The following is a 21126-nucleotide window of genomic DNA, read 5'->3' on the forward strand; positions in this document are numbered from 1 at the left end:
GACATTTAGATTCCAAAGGGGTGGGCCTGGGGAAACAGCAATTCATCTAGCTCTTATTATGTGACTTTACAACTCAATACTTGGCCTGGGTCCCTCAAGGCCAGGCACACTTTATATGAAGGGTTTCCAAGTCTTTACATTATTTCCTCCTTTCATGGCTTTAAAGTCAAATTACAGTAACTAAAAGCAGATCATTATGCATGTAGCAATGAAACTGCCCCAAGTGGCAGCTATAAATATAGATTAAAAATTTCTCGTAAGAAAATAACAAATCTTACTGTGGCAGGCGCTGCAGCATAATGCCCTGGGCCACAAGATGAGTTTGAACCTCAAGTAGACAGTTAAAACCCACCAGCCACTCCTCGAAAACTCTAGACAGGATCACTATGAGTCGGAAAAGACTCAAAGACACTTAAAAGTGTGATGCTGTAGGGTAAGCACTGGACTGGGAGCCACAAGTTTGGCCATTCAAACCCACCAGTCGCTCTTGGAAACCCTATACAGGATCTCTCTGAGTCAGACCTGACTCAACAGCACACAACAGGTCCCTCCCTCAGGTAATAACAGCATTTTAATTTCACAGGGTTTTAGGATTTTTGGAACAAAATTAGCATAGACTGAAGGAATGCCACTGAGCAAAGTCCCTGCGCTGCCCATTTTCTTCCCTTGTATCCTGTGTTGGAGGTCCAGAATACTTAAAAGTCTCTACACTTAGCCACCTGCCCAGCTCTCAAAACGTGCCCCCACCCCCCTTTTTTCCCCAGTAGTCTCTCCCCACAACAAATGAATTCTCTCAGTACTGATCTTCAGAGCTTGCCTTTCTTTTCTAGGTAACCAAAGCATAGGTAAAAATTCACACGATGTGACTGACAGGTCTCATGCATTCAAAAACTGCTTGCATTAAATGTCTTTTGAATCCAGATTAAATAATTATAACTACTTTTTGAGAAGGCAGCAGTTCAGAGACGTGAATAGAATTGGCATTGATGACAAGAATGGCTTTAGATTGAGTTTAACTATAGCCACAATTCAATGACACTAAAGAAAACTAGGACTAAAAAGTAAGGTTTTGCTACAGTTTTCATTCAAGCAGAGAAATCTCAGTACCTAAGCAGTGAAACAGGAGCCATATTTGCTGGCCATGTTTTATTTTGTCCTTTTTCTTCAAACAGTATAACCAAAGATACAGACAGTATTCAATGAAATAAAATAGATGAAACAAAATTCTAAGAGAAGACTGCGATGCCACATGCTACATTTAACCTAATTTTATTCATGCTTGCCTTGGGATGGGGAATAGATCATTCGGTAAAAACATACAGTAAAAACAAAATATGTCTTATGTACAACTTTCAAACTACAATAATGAAATGTACCTTAATTACTTCCATGCACACAAGTCTAACATTACAGTTCATTTGTTTTAAAAATAAACACAATTAAGACTTCTAGGAGCATTTTATAATAAAGTAATTCCTAATTTTTCTTTGTAGATAGATCAAGCACCTCCAAAATACAGATTCCTCTACACAGTGAGCACTTGACTTAAATGAGCACGTAAGTAAATAAAGTACACGGACAGCCTTAGAATAAGCTGACATAATACTCAGCTAGGTAGGCAACAAACCACAGTGCCGAATGGAAAAGGTGTGTTTGCAAATAAATTTCAAAAACTAAGTTAACTTTCTATAATTAAATACAGAAAATATACTGATTTGCTAAAATAAATAAGATGTGATGTGTTAACACTTCACTGTAAAGAATGTATACCAGAACATTTATAAACAGTGAATGAATCTTAAGAATAGTTTACTACACTAAACGCTGACTAAATACAAGTGCGTATTGTGAAGCACTATGGGTGGTATATGTTTGCCACATACTTTTGTTACCTTGAGGTAGATAACACATGTGTACCAAATTCGGCATCCATTTTCAGTTGCTGCTGGTATCATGTGTTTTAAGAAATGTGTACAGTATGAAAAACTTGAAAATACTCATGAATGAAAAATGTTTTAGGAAAAAAATAGATATTTTCATGCAAGTATGTACAGTCTCACTGTGTAAATTTCAAGGCAAGATTTTTGTTTCCTGTAAAACAGATCATTGTTCTATGAGAGGATGGTTTTACTTGTCTTAGTGCATTTCTTTTGTCTCCTCCTGCATTGCATTATTTGCTCTACTTTATTTTTGTGTGCAAACGACATGCCAGTTAGAATGACAACTATCTCACATGTAGAAAATAAGTCTGGATTTTAAAAACCAAGAACTAATGAAATCCTTACCAAAATGATACCATCTGATTCAAGTAAAAAATGACTTAAAACACTAGTAATAAAAAAGACAAAACACATTTCATGAAGAATACAAAGAGAAATGTCTGCTGAGTGTTTTAGTTCAGATGTTTCAGAATGCTGCTGTATGTTTTATGAGGAATCTGAGGGGAAGATTTCATAGCAGAAGGTGTTAATGTGGCCTGTATTGACTTAAGTGGTGACCCAACTGGACTATGGAACTGTGGGATGCCTATGGATTCAAGCTGCTTGTTAAAGAGGAACTCCCCACTATTGTTCAGAAATCCTTCCTCATTCCCTCTCTCCCCAAACTTCCCGTCCTCTACTGGCTCAGTTTCTAGCATTTCAGTATCTTCTTTCCTGCTAAAGAACTTGTCCAAGTAACTGGTGTAAGTGTTTTCCTTCTCAACATGTTCATCCTTCCTGACCTCACAACAAAACTGGTTAATGAGAAAACAGTCCTCCCCTCCACTCACAAACTGGCTATCCCAAGACGATTGGTACAAGGCTTCTAATTGTGCCAAATTTGCCATTCCTTTTTCTTGTTTTTCTCGACTTACTGATTTTGGTATCAAACTTTTCAACTCTAGTTGTGACACCGAGCTATTCAAATCATTTAATTTATCAACAACATCAGTGGGCTGCTCATGCTGTGAACTAAGTTGGATCGTGCCTGCAATAAAGGAATCAAAGTCAAACCCCTGATTCTTCTCCCTTTCCTTCTCAGCCAGTTGCTGTGATGCTTCCTCTAGTGCTATCTGGGCTTTAACCAATCCATTCCTCTCACATTTTGATTTGCCTCTCTTATCAGCTTTCTCTTTGCTTTGTTCTTTCCAATTGGAAAGGTCTATGATAAGCTTGGGCTCATAGTAATGGTTCACTTCACTCTCTCTCCAAACTAAGTTATCTAAATACGATGACGACCTCATTTTGTAGTTACAAGTATGGCTACACTCCAGATCACAATATTTGTTTTCATGATGATCTGGGTACTGCCAACAAGGCTCAGTAGAGTAACTGGTATCAAAAGCAGGATCCTCCAGATACTTTTCACGATCACCATCCAAATATTTTCGAGGATCGATTTGTACTTCTTCTTCATCAGTGACATCAGACAGAGCTCTTGGATCAAGCTGAACCTCATCAATATCAAAGTTGTTATGTATAGGCCAATCATGTTCTGAAAACTGACAATCATGGTACCTGAAAAAGAAAAAAAAAAAAAAGTATGAGTTCACATCAAATTCACCATCAAACACCTTTTATGTGAAAACACTTTGCTATGATTATGAGGGGCTATGATTATGAGGGGTTAATACAAGTTATCAGTTATGGGCTTTCCCTGCCCTCTAGGAACTTATCTTATTGAATACTAACTGCCAATAAAGTATATAATTTGTTGAGTCCTCTATTCTTAAATAAGGCCAAATGACTATTTCATATGTGTATTCTTTTTTCTCTAGTATATTTTTTATCTACCTCAAAACAGCTGCAGATAAAAATCTGGATGGCTGACTTGTATAGGTTCAATTCAAACAAAAGATCTCTTAACCAAGAATTTTACCAATTGGTAATCAGTAGACTAGGCAAGAGGAGCAACCTTTCTGGAACTCATGACCATGAACAGAAAACATCTGTCCATGTATATGCAGTTAAGAGCTGTGGAAGTTGGAAGCTGTGTAAGGTGGAAGCCTGTCAGTGAAGGAAAACTCGTATTTTTCCACTAAAGCAAAAGAAAATTGCTAAGACTTGACCCTGTCAAAGGCAGTCCCATTGAGATCCAGCTCTAACAGGTTTCACTGTATATATATAGTAATCAAAGTTATAGCCTCTTACTGAAACATCACAGCAAGTTGTCCATACCGTGTCCAAGCAGAGGCAGACTAAGAGAAAAATAAAATCATTGGGGGTTGGGGAAGAGGGAACAGAAAAGAGATTATATGGCTTAACTAAATGTGGTTGAAAATACACAGGTAGGAAGATGTTTGGATATATGAGAATATGAGAAAAGAACTATGTATGTGACAGCTTTAAAATGTTTTTTAGAAAAAATGAAAGTAATTCTAATCTTACATTCCAGGAACAAAAGGACCCTAGGACCATCAAGAAGAAAAAGAGCATGAGCTGAATATGGGACCCTAACCAGAGAAGCAGTGACACCAGAGATGGAGAGAGCGAGCAGCTGAGGACTCTAGACTCACGGAAAGAGAAAGGTTATGTGCTGGCAACCGGGAGGCTGACTTCCTTTGGTTGGTTAAACAATTGTATACCCATGCATGGTTTTTTTTTAGTACATCAACAACAACAAAAAAGATCTATGATAGTTTTTGAGGGGAGGAGGAAATGATACAGGTGCTAGAGGGTATACACGTTGACATAGGTGACAGGGCAGGCAATGTACAAGTGGAGGGAGGCTGACTCTAATTCTTTAATTACAGTGAGGTTTAATACTGTTCAGACTAGAAAAGTTCCTTAAACTGAATATTGAACATCCCGAAATAAATTTTTATGTCACTAGCGAAAGAAAAATTTCTGGTAGCTAGTGGTTACAAGTCGGACTGCAAGGGTCAGCAGTTTGAAAACTACCAGCTGCTGTTTCGCGGGAGAAAGATTTACAGCCTCGGAAACCCTGTACAAGCCTGAGTCGGAACCGACTCCACAGAGTATCACCACCAGCACCAGGGAAAGAAATTGGAATACAGCCTACACCCTAGGTATAAAACAACTTCTATACTAAGATACAACCAACCAATACAGTGAAACCTGAGCTGCTACAGGAATGCTCTGTTGTATCAGGCTGACTTTTGTCACTCAACATCTTAAAATCTTCACATTTAAAAGACTTCTATTCTAAATATGCCTTGACGTCTTTGAAATTGTTTCTAAGTAGCATGTAACTTTGCCAACTACGTTTATCATACAGTTTTTAATTACATAATTTTTTAAGATTTTTAAGACTTCTGTACTGTCTTATCATATATAGCTAAAACATATTTTCTTGATTTAAGGATCAATTTACCTTTCCCAGTTATAAATGTGACTATGAGTTTCATCCATAAGCAAAATATCATCAACTTCATCTTCAATATGAAAGGGATGACTGGAAACTGGCTCATCCGTTGGAAAAGAATATATGCTCATGTAAGGATGGGAGAGTGCTTCTTCTGCTGTCAACCGATCCATGGGGCTAAATGTCAAAATTTGTTCCAGGAAATCCAGTGCTGCAGAAGGAAGGGTGGACCATTTTGAGAAAAGTTGCTAATATAGAGAAAAACTGAAAATTTTGGTCTCATTTCTTTAAGTGATTACCACTTCATACAACACAACAGGATTACAGTAGAGGGACGTCAGCTCATACAAGAATAAACTGGACTAGATAATGAAAAGGTTTTCAAGTTAAGCTTTGTCAAGGAAATGAAATACACTTACCTGATTTTACAGACTTTTTAATGTACCCCAATCTCTTCTTATAAAAAAAAAAAAACCGTTTCGAATCAGACCAATTAAGATACGAAAGTGCCATTTTGTCAGTCAAATCATCATATGACAGCAATTTCATATCGTTCTGGTACAAGTAGTTTGCAATCAGCTGCTAACTTGAACGTGTGAACCACTCAGTGGTGCTGTGGAAAAAGGCCAGTGATCTGTACAATCGAGAAACCCCAAGGTGCAGCCCTGCTCTGTAGCACACAGGTGTACCAGGAGCTGGGATTGACTTGATGGTCACAGATACTGGTCAACCTGGCTTTATGAATCACTAGCTTATTAGCTGATTTACTAGCTAGACTGGAGAGGTTATTTAATCTTGCTGAAGTAACTATTAAGGTGTAAAAGGAGGAGCCCTGGCAGTACTGTACGATAAGTACTGGACTACTAACGACAAGGATGGCAAACCAAACCCACCAGCCATTCCACGGCAGAAAGATGAGGTGTTCTGCTCCGAGAGATTTAGTCTCAGAAACCCTATAAACGGTCGCTGTAAGTCAGAATCAACTTGATGGCAGTGGTTTAAGGTATAAAGATTAAATGTAAAGCACAGGATTTAAACAAACAAACCCCACTGTAACCCACAGTGCCCAAGACAGGACAGAGTGGAACTGTTCCTTCCGGTTTCCAGTCCGATAAATCTTTATAGAAACAGACAGCCATGTGGAGCAGCTGGGGAGCTTGAGTCACCAATCTCCCTCCTTATTAGCAGCCCAACGCGTATTTAACCCGTAGCACCACGGCTAGGACGTAATAAAAATGCTTCGTGCAAGGATGTCGACAGGAGTCGTCGTACTAGTCTACTGACCCATTTCACATCAGTCACATTTTAGCAGCATTAACAGATAAAAATACACTTCACATATAGCTCAGTGCCTCCTTCACTCTCTCAGATACCTTCTAGTCCTTACTATTTCAAAGGGAGAGAGAGCCCTTCTATAAAAATTAAACTCTATTCTGGAAGGAACTTGGCTCTCAATTCCCAGTTTCTCATTAATACGAACAAAAAGTGATTTTTAAAGTTATTTACATCTTGCAAAGTCCTTTCACATACATTATCTCATTCAATCCTCCAATTGGTCCAATAGAGACTACCAAGAAGACACGTCAGGTTCCCAGCTCTCCATTCCCTGCTGAAGTCAGAGCCAAGGTTCTTTCCTGTGCTCCCTCTATATTCTTCCCACTCCTCTCTACCACATTACCCTGTCATTTCACAGCACCATGAAGCTGCTCTCTGTTTTCCTGCAGAAGATTAGCTCAGTGGCCATGTGACTCAAGGTAGTGTTATGAATGGCTGGTCCAAGATGATCACTACTCTCATTGAGGGAAGGGGGATAGATATCCAGTGCTGTCGAGTTGGTTCTCACACAGACCCTGTATAGGGTTTCCAAGGAGCGGCTGGTGAGTTTGAACTGCAACCTTGTGGCTGGCAGTCCAGTGATGTACGATCATCAGTACTTGGAAACTGTGGGGCTACAGGTGGGAAGAAAAACATGTAGCCAAGAAACTCCCCAATTCACCGAGAGAGTAAAAAGGGAACCTACAGAATGGGCAAAAAAATTTTGCAATGACGTATCAGACAAGGGACTAATTTCTAAAATAGGAAACTCTAAGACCTCTAACAAGAAAAAGGCAGTACCCAATTTAAAAAATGGGCACAGGACATGGACACTTCACCAAGGATGAGATTCGGGCAGCCAATAAAAATATGAAGAAATGGTCACAATCATTAGCCATTGTTAAGTGCTGTCGAGTCGATTCCAACCCATAGCGACCCTGTTTAGGGTTTCCTAGGAGCAGCTGGTGAGCTTGAACCCCCAACCCTGCAGTTCAAACGACTTTGCAGTCTGATGCATTAGCCCACAGCGCCACACCAGGACTCCATTAGCCATTAAATGCAAATCAAAACAACACTGAGATTATCATCTCACACCAACAATAACAGCGAAGTTCAAAAAAGCAGAAGACACTAAATAGAAATACCTTATGATCCAGGAATTCCTCTACTTGGTATATATACATCCACAAGAAATACGAGCCACAACACAAGTAGATAAATGCACAACAAATTCATAATAGCAAAAAGATGGAGACAGACTAAGTGCCCATCAATGGAAGAATGGATAAATAAACTTTGGTACATACATACAATGGAATATATTATGCTACCTTGAAGAATAACAAGGAGGCTACAAGTTACCACATAACATGGATGAACACTGAGGACATTATGCTGAGTGAAATTAGTCACAAAAGGACAAATATTGCATAAGACCGTTACTGTAAAAGTTTAAGATACCCATACAAAGGGGGGTGGCAGGGGGGAAGAATTCTTTGTTGGAAACCAGTGGGGGTGGGATGGAGGGGGCAGTAGAGCACAGGGGAGGGCAATACACGAGGGGGGAGGGGTGGAAGAACAAGGTAGATAGGGGAACACTGAGACAGGTTTGCATGGGCTAAATGGGACAGAGGTAACCAGTGATGCATGCTCAACCTTGGAACAACAGGGCTCTGTGATACAGCGATCAAAGCATAGTCTGAAGAGGGGAAATAATACTAAGATGCTTGTCTGCCTTATGAATATTAGTTTCCCTTGCCTACTATTGTAAAACAGACACTTGTGTGGGATAGAAAGGAATGTTAGGAAACATGATTACAGAAATCTTCAGCCTATAACTGCTTGGAATACCTAAAAGGGGTTCTACAACTTGACTAGTGAAATAGGCCTCTTGCAGAGGAGCCTTTTCAGTGTATAGGACCTTAGGTGGAAACCTGAGCCCCATCCATCCATAACCTTCTGAGGTGGGACACTCCCACCAGAAAGGACAAGCAGACCAGCCTGAAATAGCTAGAGCGACAGATCCTTCAAAGAAGGATCATCAGGAAAAACCCAAAACAAAAATGGCAGTGTAATTGGCTACTACAAAAAAAAACAAAAAACAAGTATCAGACAATTCACAATTTAAAAAAAGCAAATTGTTCTCAAGGCAAACCCCCTTCTAAGACTGAAACTCAAAGGGAACTCATGGGTAGGCATGGAAGCTTGCTGGTGACCACATTGGTCTACTGGTGAGTGGAAGACAGGGAAAGGCAGCAATGAAGAAATGAGCCGAGTTTAACCACATTCCATATACTCCCATAGACCTAGTAATGAGAGAAAAGAGGAAGGGCTGGTTGGTCCAAAGTATGGTGAGACCTGCGGACATAGCCACAGAGGACTAGAGCTGAGAGTAAACCACCCAGCTGATATGAAGTGAGGGGAGGTGCACAAGAACACCCAAACATCACATTCATATCCATACTTATTTAACATATAAATAAACCTCAGAGAACTTCATTCTAGTTTAGTGAGAGCCAGTGCTTCAATATGCTCACCTATGAAAGGTTATCAGAGGTATGAGCCGCAAAAGTATATGGGATTAGAACCAGGAAGGAGGGATACACTTTCTGGAATCTAGACAATTATTCAGAGGAGCAAGAGACAAGTTCTAGTCTAAGTACCATGACAGAAAAAGGGGTAATGAGAGCTGATGTTTTAGGTATTATCTTAAGTATCTATTTAAAGATTATTTGGGATAAGGCAGCCTACACAATGATAAAAAGCTTAAGCTTCCCCAAACACATTTATACACACTGCTCACACACAGTACAGACATTAATGTGATAATTACTCTTGAGTCAAAATACCTTCTCGACTAATTCCTGGAAGCAGCTGAGTTAAAGGTTTGTGTGGCTCAGTCATGTCATTTCTAATGTAAACTGGAATTACGCTGAGAAGTTCCTGACGATCTTCCTCGTGTACAACAGGAATAGATTCTAAAATCAGTTGCATCTGTTCAAGTTCATGTGCACCTGAGATTTAAAAAATCAAAATCAAATACAACATAAATAAAAGCATTCCACAATATTTGCTTAGCTCTCAGTAAACATACTAAAATTATGTGGAACTGGTTTTAATATATCACTTTTATTAGCAGGTTTAACTGACTTAAATATTACCAATTGCTTAAAAAAAAAAAATTCTATTCCCATTAAGGAATAATTTATTTTTAGCCGCTTTGTTTCCATACAGAATCAACTCATGAAGTTGGGCTTCACACTAAGGTATCAGTGAATGCATGACCAATGAATTGAGACATTTAAGAGACTTGGATTCTAGTTTTAGCTATACCACTAATTGCTTGTAAGTTCAGGGAAAATCACTGTAGGATCAGCACCTGACTGTGAACCACAGGTCAGCAGTTCAAACCCACCAGCCACTCCTTGGAAACCCTATTCAGGGTCACTGTGAGTCAGAACCGACTCAAAGGCACTTAACAATAATTAAGAAATGGGAGCGTGGTGGCTCCACAGGCTAAGTTGTTGTTCAGTGCCACTGAGTTGGTTCTGACTCATAGAGACTCTGTACAGGATTTCCGAGGAGTGGCTCGTGAACTTGAACCACCGACCTTGTGTTTCAAACCGACAATGCAGTCCAGCACATTCACCCTCAGTGCCACACAAGTACTGGACCGTAAACCACAAGGTTGGCGGTACGAGTCCACCAGTTGCTCTGTGGGAGAAACATGAGGCTTTCTGCTTCCACAAGGTAATTTTTTAAAGCCTCAGAAACTCTATATATGGTTACTATAAGTTAGAAGTGACTCAACAGTACTTAACAACAAAGAATTAAAAGGGGGAACTTCAGGATAAATGGGCAACTAAAAAACATACCATTTGTTTCTCCACTAATTTCTAGAAATTCAGTTAACATCCAAAGTTGCCTGGATCATCAGCTATTAGCCAGACAGTAATCCAGATACTTGAGGAGAGAGTGGTAAAACAATTGAAGAGTAAGTCCCTAACCTCATGGAGCTTACAATCTAATGAAGGAAGATAGACGATAACTCAGTAAACATATACCATGTCAAAAGGTAACAAATGCTATGAACAAATACAGAGTAAGCTAAGAAATATAGAGAACACAGGGGGAGGTTGAGGATAGGGTTGTTAATTTATATAGGATGGCAGAGGCTAGAATTAAAATGAAACCTGAAGAAAAGTGAGGAATACACCATACATTCATATGGAAAAAGTAAGTTTCAGAAGATGGGAAAATACTACAAAGGTTCAGAGGGCTGAGAGGCACAAGGCACAGTAGAACAAGCAGAGGTGAAGCAGAGTGGCTGGGGAGTAAAAGGGAGAAAAGGAGCAGGTGATGAGATCAGTGCTGGAAACACAGAAACGACACAAACTGACATGTTATAAGCGGAACACTCGAGCTGTGGTAACTAGACCAGAGAAGGCAAACATGGAAACAAGGAGTCCAGTTAGAAGGTCCTGCATTACAACAGGAGATATATGATGGCTGACTTTACCAGGGTGGTAGTAATAAAGTGAGCAGTGAGATTCTAAATAGATTTTGAAAGAAAGTGTCCACAATTATATCAATAGTATAAGACAATACCAACATTCTGGCCTGAGCTGCTGGTTTACCAAGATGAGTAATACAGCAGAAGGACAAAGTGTGAGGGAGAAACATCAGAAATTCTGTTAAATAAGACTTGTCTCTTAGGTGGAGAGATTAAGTAAGAGTTAATGAATCAAAAATTTAGAGGAAAGAGGTCAGGACTGAAGATAGGAATTTGAGAATACTCAGATATAGATGGTACTTCAAGGAATGAAATAAAATTAGATCACCCAGTAAAGAGCCCAAGGACTAACCTGGGATATTCCAACTGAGGGCAAGGTCAAAGGAAAGAATTGGCAAGGAAGCTAAAGGAGACCAGTGACAAAGGAGAAGAACCAAGAGAATGCTATGCTAGAAGATAGGTGAAAAAGTATTTCAAGAAGGAAGCAAAGACTCTGACAAATGAGGATGACTGCGAGTTAGTAAGAGCTCTCAGGTGAACTTGGTGAGTGCAGTTGGGATGGCATGGTGGAAGGCAAAAGTCTCACTTGAGAGGTCAAGAAATCATAGAAGAGCAATTAAAGGCAGCAAGAATGCACTTTTTCAGGAGTTTGACTAGCTGAGGAGGTTTGGGGTCAGGAGAAAATTTTCATATTTTGTTCGACTAAACGTTTGAATTATTGACAGAAACACTCCAGTAGTGGGTGTAAAATGAAGATGCAAGAAAAGAGAAAAAAGTGCTGGATCAAAAACCTGGAGAAGGGAAGAAAAGTAGCTTGAAATGGAATACCAACAGAGTAACAAGCCAGATGCACAAAAGAAATGCAGTGGAAAGTCTAGGGGCACTTCCTGTAAATTACAAAAATCCACAGATTTCCACTTGAGGCCTATACCTAATTAAACACTTAGCTCTTTCTTCATGCCATTTTAATGGAAAGGTTTCACATATATCAATAAAGCACCTCGTAAAGCAAGAAGAGAATCACCACCCAGATCTTGCAATCATTTCAAAAATTCTTACTGATTACTGTTTCAAATTTACATGGGTTTAAGATAAAACCATGCTTAGAGTAATTTTTGTTATTAAAAATTCTTTATACTGCCCTACATCAACAACGTCTGATTATGCCAAATGGATTCTGGCCGCACTTCACATGACTCTGGAGCATCACCTAATAAGACTTCAATTTGTTTTCTGTATTTTTCTGATAATGCATTCATCACTGTAATGGCTTTAAAACATGTCCAAATTCTTTGATACTCTGCCCTTCTACAGGCAAAGTGAAATTCCTGTCCCCTTGAGTGTGAGAAGTGCTAATCTCAAGGCTGGCTGTTTGAACTCACCCAGTGCTTACACAAAAGAGAAGACCCGGTGATGTGTTTCAATAAAGCCTGTTATTGTTATGATTCAGTCACTTCTGACTCATAGCGACCCTATAATAAGGGTTCTGAGGAGCAGCTAGTGGGTTTGACACGTTGACCTTGTGGTTAACAAGCAGTTCAGTGCTTATCCTATAATGCCACGCCAGGACAGCCAGAAAAACCATTTAGAGCAGCTCTACTCCATCACAGTGGGTTGCCGTGAGTAGGAGGCCAACTCAATGGCAGCTAACAGCAATAAGGAATAACAGCAAAAATGAAAACAAAAAAAAAAGGGGTTAAAAAAAATAAAAACAACCCACAGAATGGGAGCAAATATTTGCAAATAATTTATCTGATAAGGAATGTGTATCCAGAATACCTAACAAACTCTTCTAATTCAGTAATTAAACAGACAAATAGATCCCAAATTTTAAAATGGGCAAAGGGTCTGGATATACATTTCTCCAAAGCAAATACACAAATGGTGAATACATGAAAAGATGCTCAATACCAGTTAGTCATTAAAGGAACGTAAATCAAAACCACCGTAAGATACTACTTCACACCCATTAAGATGGCCACACTCAAAAAGAAATAAGAAGTGTTCTCTGAAAACGTGCAGATATTGGGCAGTGCCAGTGGGAAACCAGAGGCTGTGAATTAACAGTCTGGCACTTTTTCAAAAGGTTAAACTAGCATTGCCGTGTGACAGGGAAATTCTACCGTAGATACATAGGCCTGCTTTATTTTATTATTCTGCACTTTACTGTGCTTCACAAACAGAAGATCTTTTGGCAACCCCTGTGTCAATCGGTACCATTTTTCCAACAGCATGTTTTTGTGTTTATCTCAGTCAGAAGCTAATAATTCTCACGATATTTCAAACTTTTTCACATTACTACTGCGTGCTTTAATAGACTATGGTATAGTGTAAACACAGCTTTTATATATATTAGGAACCACCATCACTAAATTGTAGTGTGGCACGCTTTAATGCGATATTTTATTTTTTGTATGAGGTGTGTCTGAGGTATGCTTGTACACAAAGAATGAAAATCTATTTCAAACGAGACATGTACACATGTTCACCGAAGCATTATTCATGAAAGCCAAAAAGTAGAAACAGTCCAAATGCCCATCAACGGATTCATGAATAAACAAAATGTGGTATATCCGTATTGCTGTTGTTGTTGTTAAGTGCTGTTGAGTTGGTTCCAACTCACAGCGACCCTGAATAAGGTTTCTGAGAAGCAGCTAGTGGGTCTGAACTGCTGACCTTGCAGTCCAGCACATACAGTAGAATATTATTATGCCATAAAAAGGAATGATACACACTACAACATGGACAAACCTTGAAAACAGATTAAGTGAAAGAAACCAGTCACAAAAGGCCACATATTTTACGATTTCATTTATATGAAACATCCAGAATAGGCAAATCTATTGAGCTAGAAAGTATACTAAGTTATAGCTAGAAGGTGGGGGGAGGAGGGAATGGAAAGTGACTGCTAATGGTTGCAAGGTTTCTTTTAAGGGAGATGAAAATGTTTTAAATTAGATTGATGTGCAAATTGTCCAGCCCTGTGAATATACAAAAACAGTATAGTTTAAATGGGTGAAAATGTAAGGCTATGAATTTTCTCTCAATAAAACTTTTTTTTGGTTTTCTCCTTGCTTTTCACTCATTCTGAATGGGGAAGTCAGTTGTCACACTGTGAAAACACCCAAGCAGTCCTATGGAGAGAGAGCCCCATGCAGTGAGGAACTGAGGCCTCCTGCTAACACTCATGTAAATATACAATCTTAGAAGTGGATTCTCATTCCCCATTAAGCCCTTAGATGATGGTAGCCCAACATCTTAGGGCTAAGAGAATCTGAACTAAAACCATGCAGCTAAGCCATTCCCAAATGCCTAATCACAGAAATGGGCAGAATAAATATTTGCAGCTTAAGTCATTAACTTTTGGGGTAATTTGTTATGCAGCAACAAAGGATACAACAGTTATTTTATGTATGCCAAAAAAGATATGAATATGAATATAAATGCTAGTAACAATACTGTTCCTAGGAAAAATTCAATCCACTTAACCATTTTATTTCCAGGAATCACTAGTATTTTCCCAACCGAAACCCAACCACAATCCACTATCACAGCGTGAGAAAAATTATTATACAGGATGGGTTAATGTTATATATGCTGAACAATGTTAACAGGTATCTTCATTTAAAAAAAAAGTTGAAGGGCATCAAGTATCTTCATTAAAAAAAAACAAAAGAACAAAACTGCTGAAGGGCATTTTCTTGAACAATGCTCCTCACCTATGTACCCTGATACTTTTGTTAATCTTTCTTTTGTAAACAGACTACACACCCAGTCCCTTCCTTTTGCAATGAATACAAGCTGGGAATGAAGAGAAGGCCACTCTAAAAACTGGTTAGAAAGAAAAGAAAGTCATGTCAAAAGAGAAGAAAGGTCCTAGACAGCCATCAAGTCACTTTTCTAAGTGAAAAACCGCCCCAAACCAGTTGCCACTGAGTTGACTCTGACTTAGACACCACTGTGTGTCAGAGTAGAACTGAACTGTGCTTCATAGACTTTCCAGTGGTTGAGTTTCTTTGGAAGCAGATTAACAGTCTTTCTTCATAGGTACCTCTGGGTAGCCTCAAATCTCCAACCTTTTGGGTAGCAGCCAAGCCATGTTAGCGGTTTGTACTCCCACAATCCTTTAGCACCCCACTGTTTCCTAACTTCTCAAATGAAAACTCCTCTGCCTACTTTCTACAAGACACTATTCTGGCTTCATCTTACTCAGCCATCACTATCTTAATTATATTATTCAATATCTTGTTTTCATCAAACTTTCCTCACTGATTCATGGACACACCAGAATCATGCTTTTATTTATATGTTACCTTTAAATAAATACTATTTTCTTCTTTTGCCCTTTATCAAAATTCATTACTCCTATGTAGTGAAGTCCTTTTGATTCTTTTGTGCCTTCTATTCTAACCAGCACTGATGTTTACAGCTCTTATAGTCTATATTTAATAATTTTACAGAAATTCATACTTTGCATTATCTTTTCCCATACTGAATAAGCTCACTCTCACAAGTCCTTAGGACTTCTTTGTAGCACTAAGCCTAGCAAGAAATTGGTTGTTCTGGTAGGTCACAGAAGTCAGACAACAGGGGTGATGACGGATGATTATGAGGAATTGCTAGATATTACACAATAAAAAATCTTAAAGGAAGTGAGATAACATTAACAGCACTATGCAACCCAGGCATTATTTTACACAGATTGCCAACAAGTATTATGGGCCCACAAAATAGAAAATTATGTTTATGAATTAAAAAATAAACAAATTCTGACTAAATTAGATGACCAAATCTGTACATATCTGATTAAGTTTTATCAATGTTTAAAACAGCAGAACACTACATTTTAATTTTAAATAAATCTTGTTCCACAGATGAATACAAAATTATTACTCTTTGGGACAACTTAATTTTTCTCCCCATATGTTTTTAAATTTCTAACCTGCAAAGAGGGTTTTACCAGTCAGCATTTCGGCAAAGATGCAGCCTGCAGCCCACATGTCAATGGCTTTAGTATAGTTATTAGGCGAAAGTAAAAGACGTAGAGATCTGTACCATTTAGTAACCAATCCTTCAGAAAGATGACCCTAAAAAATAAAAAAACATACTTTACTTTAGCCAAACTACAGAATATAACACTTGATTAATTAAAGAATTCATCTAAAAATATAATAATTGTGAAATCCTAAAACAATGGTATTCATTGCTAAGCCTGGTTTCAAGTTTCAAGGCTCATGCACCTTCTTAGGCTGAAAGCAGCTAAACTTCTCCTGGGAAATAGCTCTAAGATGACATCCACATGAAGTCAGCTGATCAAAATGCACTGTGAGAATTCAGTGTTAACTCTGGGCCATGCATTCAAAGCACAGTTCAGAGCAGGAGCAAGAAAAAGTAGTGATATTTCAGGTGATTGGGAGGAGGACAGGGAACAGCCAGAGTTGCAACTTATGAACCAGTGCAACATACTTTCTGGTAAGTCACCCAGGGGACCTGGCTCTATCAGAGATCTTGTTCCTAATCAATCTATTTTAATACATTAGAGAGTTGTCAATAAAAATACTTATACACATACACTGACTTAATCTTTAAAATGCTGAAAAATCACGAAAGTAGACATCAACTCCATTTTTACAAGTGTGAATACCGAGAAAGATTAAGTAAGAGATTTGCCTTAAGGTCATATAGTTAGTTAGATGTGGATATGACACTCAATTTTAGATAGCATGACCCTTAGTTCTTGTTTACTATAGGATAAGCACTGGATCAAAAGGTCAGTTTGAACTATAAGGTCAGCGGTTCAAACTCACCAGTCAACCCTTGGAAACCCTATACATGATCCCTGATGGCACTAACAACAAACCCTGAATTCTGTGTTCTTTCCACTCTTCTTTACAATTACCCATCTAAACAATGGAGTCATCCATTTCATTGTAGTACTCAGTTTGTGTTCGTTTTTAAAATATTAAGATATATTTAATCGAAGGTAATTCATATGAATGAAAAGTTTTGGGTGTGCTTGTGCTATGGGAAGTCAAGGTCTCTTAGGGGACACAAATAGTTTGTGCTTGACTGCTAACCTAAAGGTTGGTGGTTGAAGCCCACCCAGTGGAACCATGGAAGAAAAGGTCTGGCATCTGCTTCCATTAAGATCACAGCCAAGAAAACCCTATGGAGCAGTTCTACTCTCTAACACACGGGGTCTCCATGAGTCAGAATCAACTCAACAGTAACTAATACCAACATGGAAAGTCACGTTAGCAGGATTCCTAAGGTTCACCACAACCAAAGCAGTTACACTTACATTGTACACATCAGGGTCCCAGATTAAGATTTCATTTGGGTTTGTTTGGAGGATGTTATTAAACTTTTACTAAGGCAAGTTGCTGCTCTAGAGGAAAGCAGCTAAAGATCCTTTTGGCTACTCTTAGTGTCTATTTTATTTTTATGGACTATTTACATTTCCAATTAAATTGTTGTTGTGAAGCTTGCTTAAACATGGCATAACTAAACAATCCAACTCAAAGAGACAGAAAAGCTACCTTTAGATAGGACTATACTTATGTCTCAAACAAATAAAACTTTTAAATAAGGGAGAATTCCAGTATCTTTTAGTTACTCATCATAAGTAACCATATACCTTTTGGGAATTTGTATATAATTAGGATCCCACTCCACCTTTGTTTCAAGATTGTGAAAGAAAGTAGAGCTATATCAGATAGTAAAGTTTAATACAACTGACAAAGCAATTTTGCCACATATGCAAAACATAAGTACCTAGAGTAGGTGATATATATCAGTTTAAAGACCTGTCCCGGCTGACTTTGCACATACCTTGTGGGAATAATGGGGATCCATGATCCGTGCAAGACCAAAGTCACCTATCTTCAGCACCAAGTCTTCAGTATTAATGAAAAGATTAGCTGGTTTGAGATCTCTGTGCAGGACGTTTGCAGAGTGGATGTACTTGAGCCCACGTAGCAGCTGATACATGAGAAGCCTGGCATGCTCCTCCAGTAAAGGGCCCTGCTCCAGCACATTAGCCAAGTCTGTCTCCATGTACTCCTGAACAATGTAAACACTGTTCAGTTCCGTAAGAGAGCCCACATCGTCTGTTAACTGGCTTCCACTGGGACCAAGAATTTCAAACACTTTCACAATGTTATCATGGTCTAGTCTTCTAATAATTTTGATTTCACGTAGAGCATGTTTGACACTCTGGGGATCAGTAAGGACAATTTTCTTGATGGCTACTCTTTTGTCACAGTCATTGTCTACAGCACAAAAAACCAAGCCATTGCCTCCACAACCCAATGGTTTTAAGTCCATATACCTAGAGCCCAGATCAAAACCATGAATGTTCATGAGACTTTCAAATTTCTCTGCCATTTTGAAACCCCTACTATTGCCTTTTCCTTTCGAACTGTTGAACTTGTGTAAACAAGGAAGAAAACCGGCATCAAAAGGAAAGATCTTTCAAAAAGGGAGAAGAAAAATAATTTTGCTTCCACACAAAGATGGTTTCTTGATGTTCATTGCATATGCCAACCAGGCCCGTTGAGTTCCCCTTAGATTTAAAGCTCAAAAAGCTTTACTCATATTGAGAATTAAAAAGATTGCAGTACTCATAGTTCATGAAAGGGGCAGCAATTCTGCAGACATTTAAAGAAAACACTCAACAAACTCAAACGGAATGAAATGACATACTATGCACTCAGATTTACTGTGCTAAACAATTGAACATTTAACAAAAATGTGAATAAATATGCACACAACAGGCTTCTATGAACATTCTCCTCACAGTGCAGATACATTCAGTGTTGGACTTGTCCTGAGCAGCATCTTTCTAAGGTGCTGGTGAGCACTCTTTCTGTTTCGCTTCTTTCTTCCTTTGTTGCTATATATTTCAACAGGAAGCCCTGGCTGCTGTTGGTTAACAGATGTCTTTTGTTAGTGATCAGGTGGCTCCAGCTCACCACAATCACAATCAAAGCTACCGTCCATCTTACTCTGATACAACCTAAGGGATGAGAAAAAGAAGAAAGAGTCACCACTGCAGGAAATGCACTTTTCTTCAACTTTAATAAATGCCAAGAATTATTTTATATATATTTACCATATTACCACATTAAAAAAGTGCCAAGAACTGTGTATGTAGCTATAAACTTACACTCAATAGGTGAAAACAATATGCTTAATGAAAAATATCTTTTATATTGTAAGCAACTCACATTTACCCAGGCTCTAGATCTCACCTTACTAGATTCTTTACAACTTAGTCTCATTAAGTTGTACCACTTCTGAAATACCAAGAAGTAGAGAGAAAAGAGTAGTACATAATATTTTAACAGGGCTCTATAGAGTTTTCTGAAGGATAAAGTATTAGTAACTTTCTTTAAAAGAACATATGTGGGGGCTTCTAACACTTGTGAAAAAAATGCCATTTTTTCATTCTATTTTCCACAAACTTTTTGAAGCCCCCACATTAAAAGCAGCCTACCATATGTTAATGTGCATTTATTAAACATGCCTATCAATAGTAATTGAACAAAAAAATGAGATAAATTTGCAAAGCACACCTCCCCAAATTGATATGTGAGCCTGAACAATGAATTGTTGTCGTTGTGAAGTGCCGTAGATTCGAACAGTGAATAAACCTATGAAAAAGTGTTTTAACTTCACTGGTAACCAGAAAAAATTAAAATTACCTCACGAAGATAACATTTCCAATTTGAAAAACATTTTTCAGTTTGTTACATAAAGTGAGGAATTTAGAAAAATAGAAACTTTCACACAGCACTGATGGGAATTTAAATTAGTAAAAGAATTCTAAAGAGCACTTTGGTATAAATAAGTAAATAGACAGACGGCATACTTTATGACCTGGCCATTTTCCTTCCAGGAATACTCCCTAGAGAAATGCTTGCAAAGGAACATACAGAGGTTCTTCTTTTAATATCAAAAAATTAGAAACAGTCTAAACCTTCAACAGTAAATAAATGAGTAAATATCTTCAAGTTATATTTACTTGAAGATTTATTTGAATGACTTAACTATTAAAGGTAGATAACTCGTACTATACCAAAAGCACAACCAATATTTAACAAGCACTCCAGTGTGGTGCTGTAGGCTAATGCATCAGATTGCAAAGTCGTTTGAACTGCAAGGTTGGTGGTTCAAGCTCACTAACTGCTCCTTGGAAACACTACCACAGGGTCGTTATGGGTCTGAATTGACTCGGCAGGCACTTAACAACCACAGTGTTACCAGTACATTAGGTAATGTTCTTGGTGTGGAAATACAGTTTAAAAAAAAAAATCCCTCCCACTCATGGAGCTGATACTATAGTGAAGACCAGCCAACAAGTAAAGAAAATATGCAGATGTCGGGCAACAGTAAGTGCTGTGTAAAAAAATAAAGCAGGAGAGAGTTGGGATAGGAAGGGTGGTCAGGGAAAGCCTCTCTGATAAAGTGATGCTATTAGAACAAAGCTCTAAAAGTGGAAGTAAGGGAATGTGTGGGCCATAGGCATGACTGTTGAGTGCCGTGGAGTCAGTTCCAACCCACAGTGACCCTGTATAGGATTTCCAAGGAGCTCGCAGTTCAAACCAACTTTGCAGTCCAGCGCATTAGCCCACAGCACCACACCAGGCCTCCACAAGGATAACTAGAGGAGAAAGTGTTCCAGACAGGGAAACTAACACATAATAGTCACTGAGGAGAGAGAGAAGTGTGCATCTCATGTCTGAGAACCAACAAGGAAGGCAGCATAGATTTTACTTAAATGTCTCTGCATGTAAGACAAGAACTACAGCATCACTCTTTATTTTTTATACTTTTCGTTGCTGTTGGGAGTCCTGGTGTAGCGCTGTAGAATAAGCACTAGACCACAAGGTTGGTGGTCCAAACATAACAGCTGCTCCTCGGAAACCCTATACAAGGTCGTAGGAGTCAGAACCAACTTGATGGCACTTAAAACCACAATTTCATTCAGCATA

The 21126-nt window shown here is 38.6% G+C and overlaps 1 protein-coding gene across 1 annotated transcript in view; it reads right to left on the minus strand.

The window, feature by feature from the left end:
* Positions 1-1129: 1129 nt before the first annotated feature.
* Positions 1130-21126, minus strand: part of MAPK6 (mitogen-activated protein kinase 6) — a 42617-nt gene continuing 22620 nt past the window's right edge. The window contains exons 2-6 of the mRNA XM_006831638.1: positions 17963-19148; positions 16074-16218; positions 9468-9632; positions 5314-5515; positions 1130-3497 (exon numbers count right to left, since the gene is read on the minus strand). Coding sequence (XP_006831701.1) covers positions 2393-3497; positions 5314-5515; positions 9468-9632; positions 16074-16218; positions 17963-18517 — 2172 coding nt within the window. The 5' untranslated portion in view covers positions 18518-19148 and the 3' untranslated portion in view covers positions 1130-2392. The remainder of the gene's footprint in view (positions 3498-5313; positions 5516-9467; positions 9633-16073; positions 16219-17962; positions 19149-21126) is intronic.

Source organism: Chrysochloris asiatica, unplaced genomic scaffold (assembly GCF_000296735.1).
Source record: "Chrysochloris asiatica unplaced genomic scaffold, ChrAsi1.0 scaffold00004, whole genome shotgun sequence".
Lineage (NCBI taxonomy): Eukaryota > Metazoa > Chordata > Mammalia > Afrosoricida > Chrysochloridae > Chrysochloris > Chrysochloris asiatica.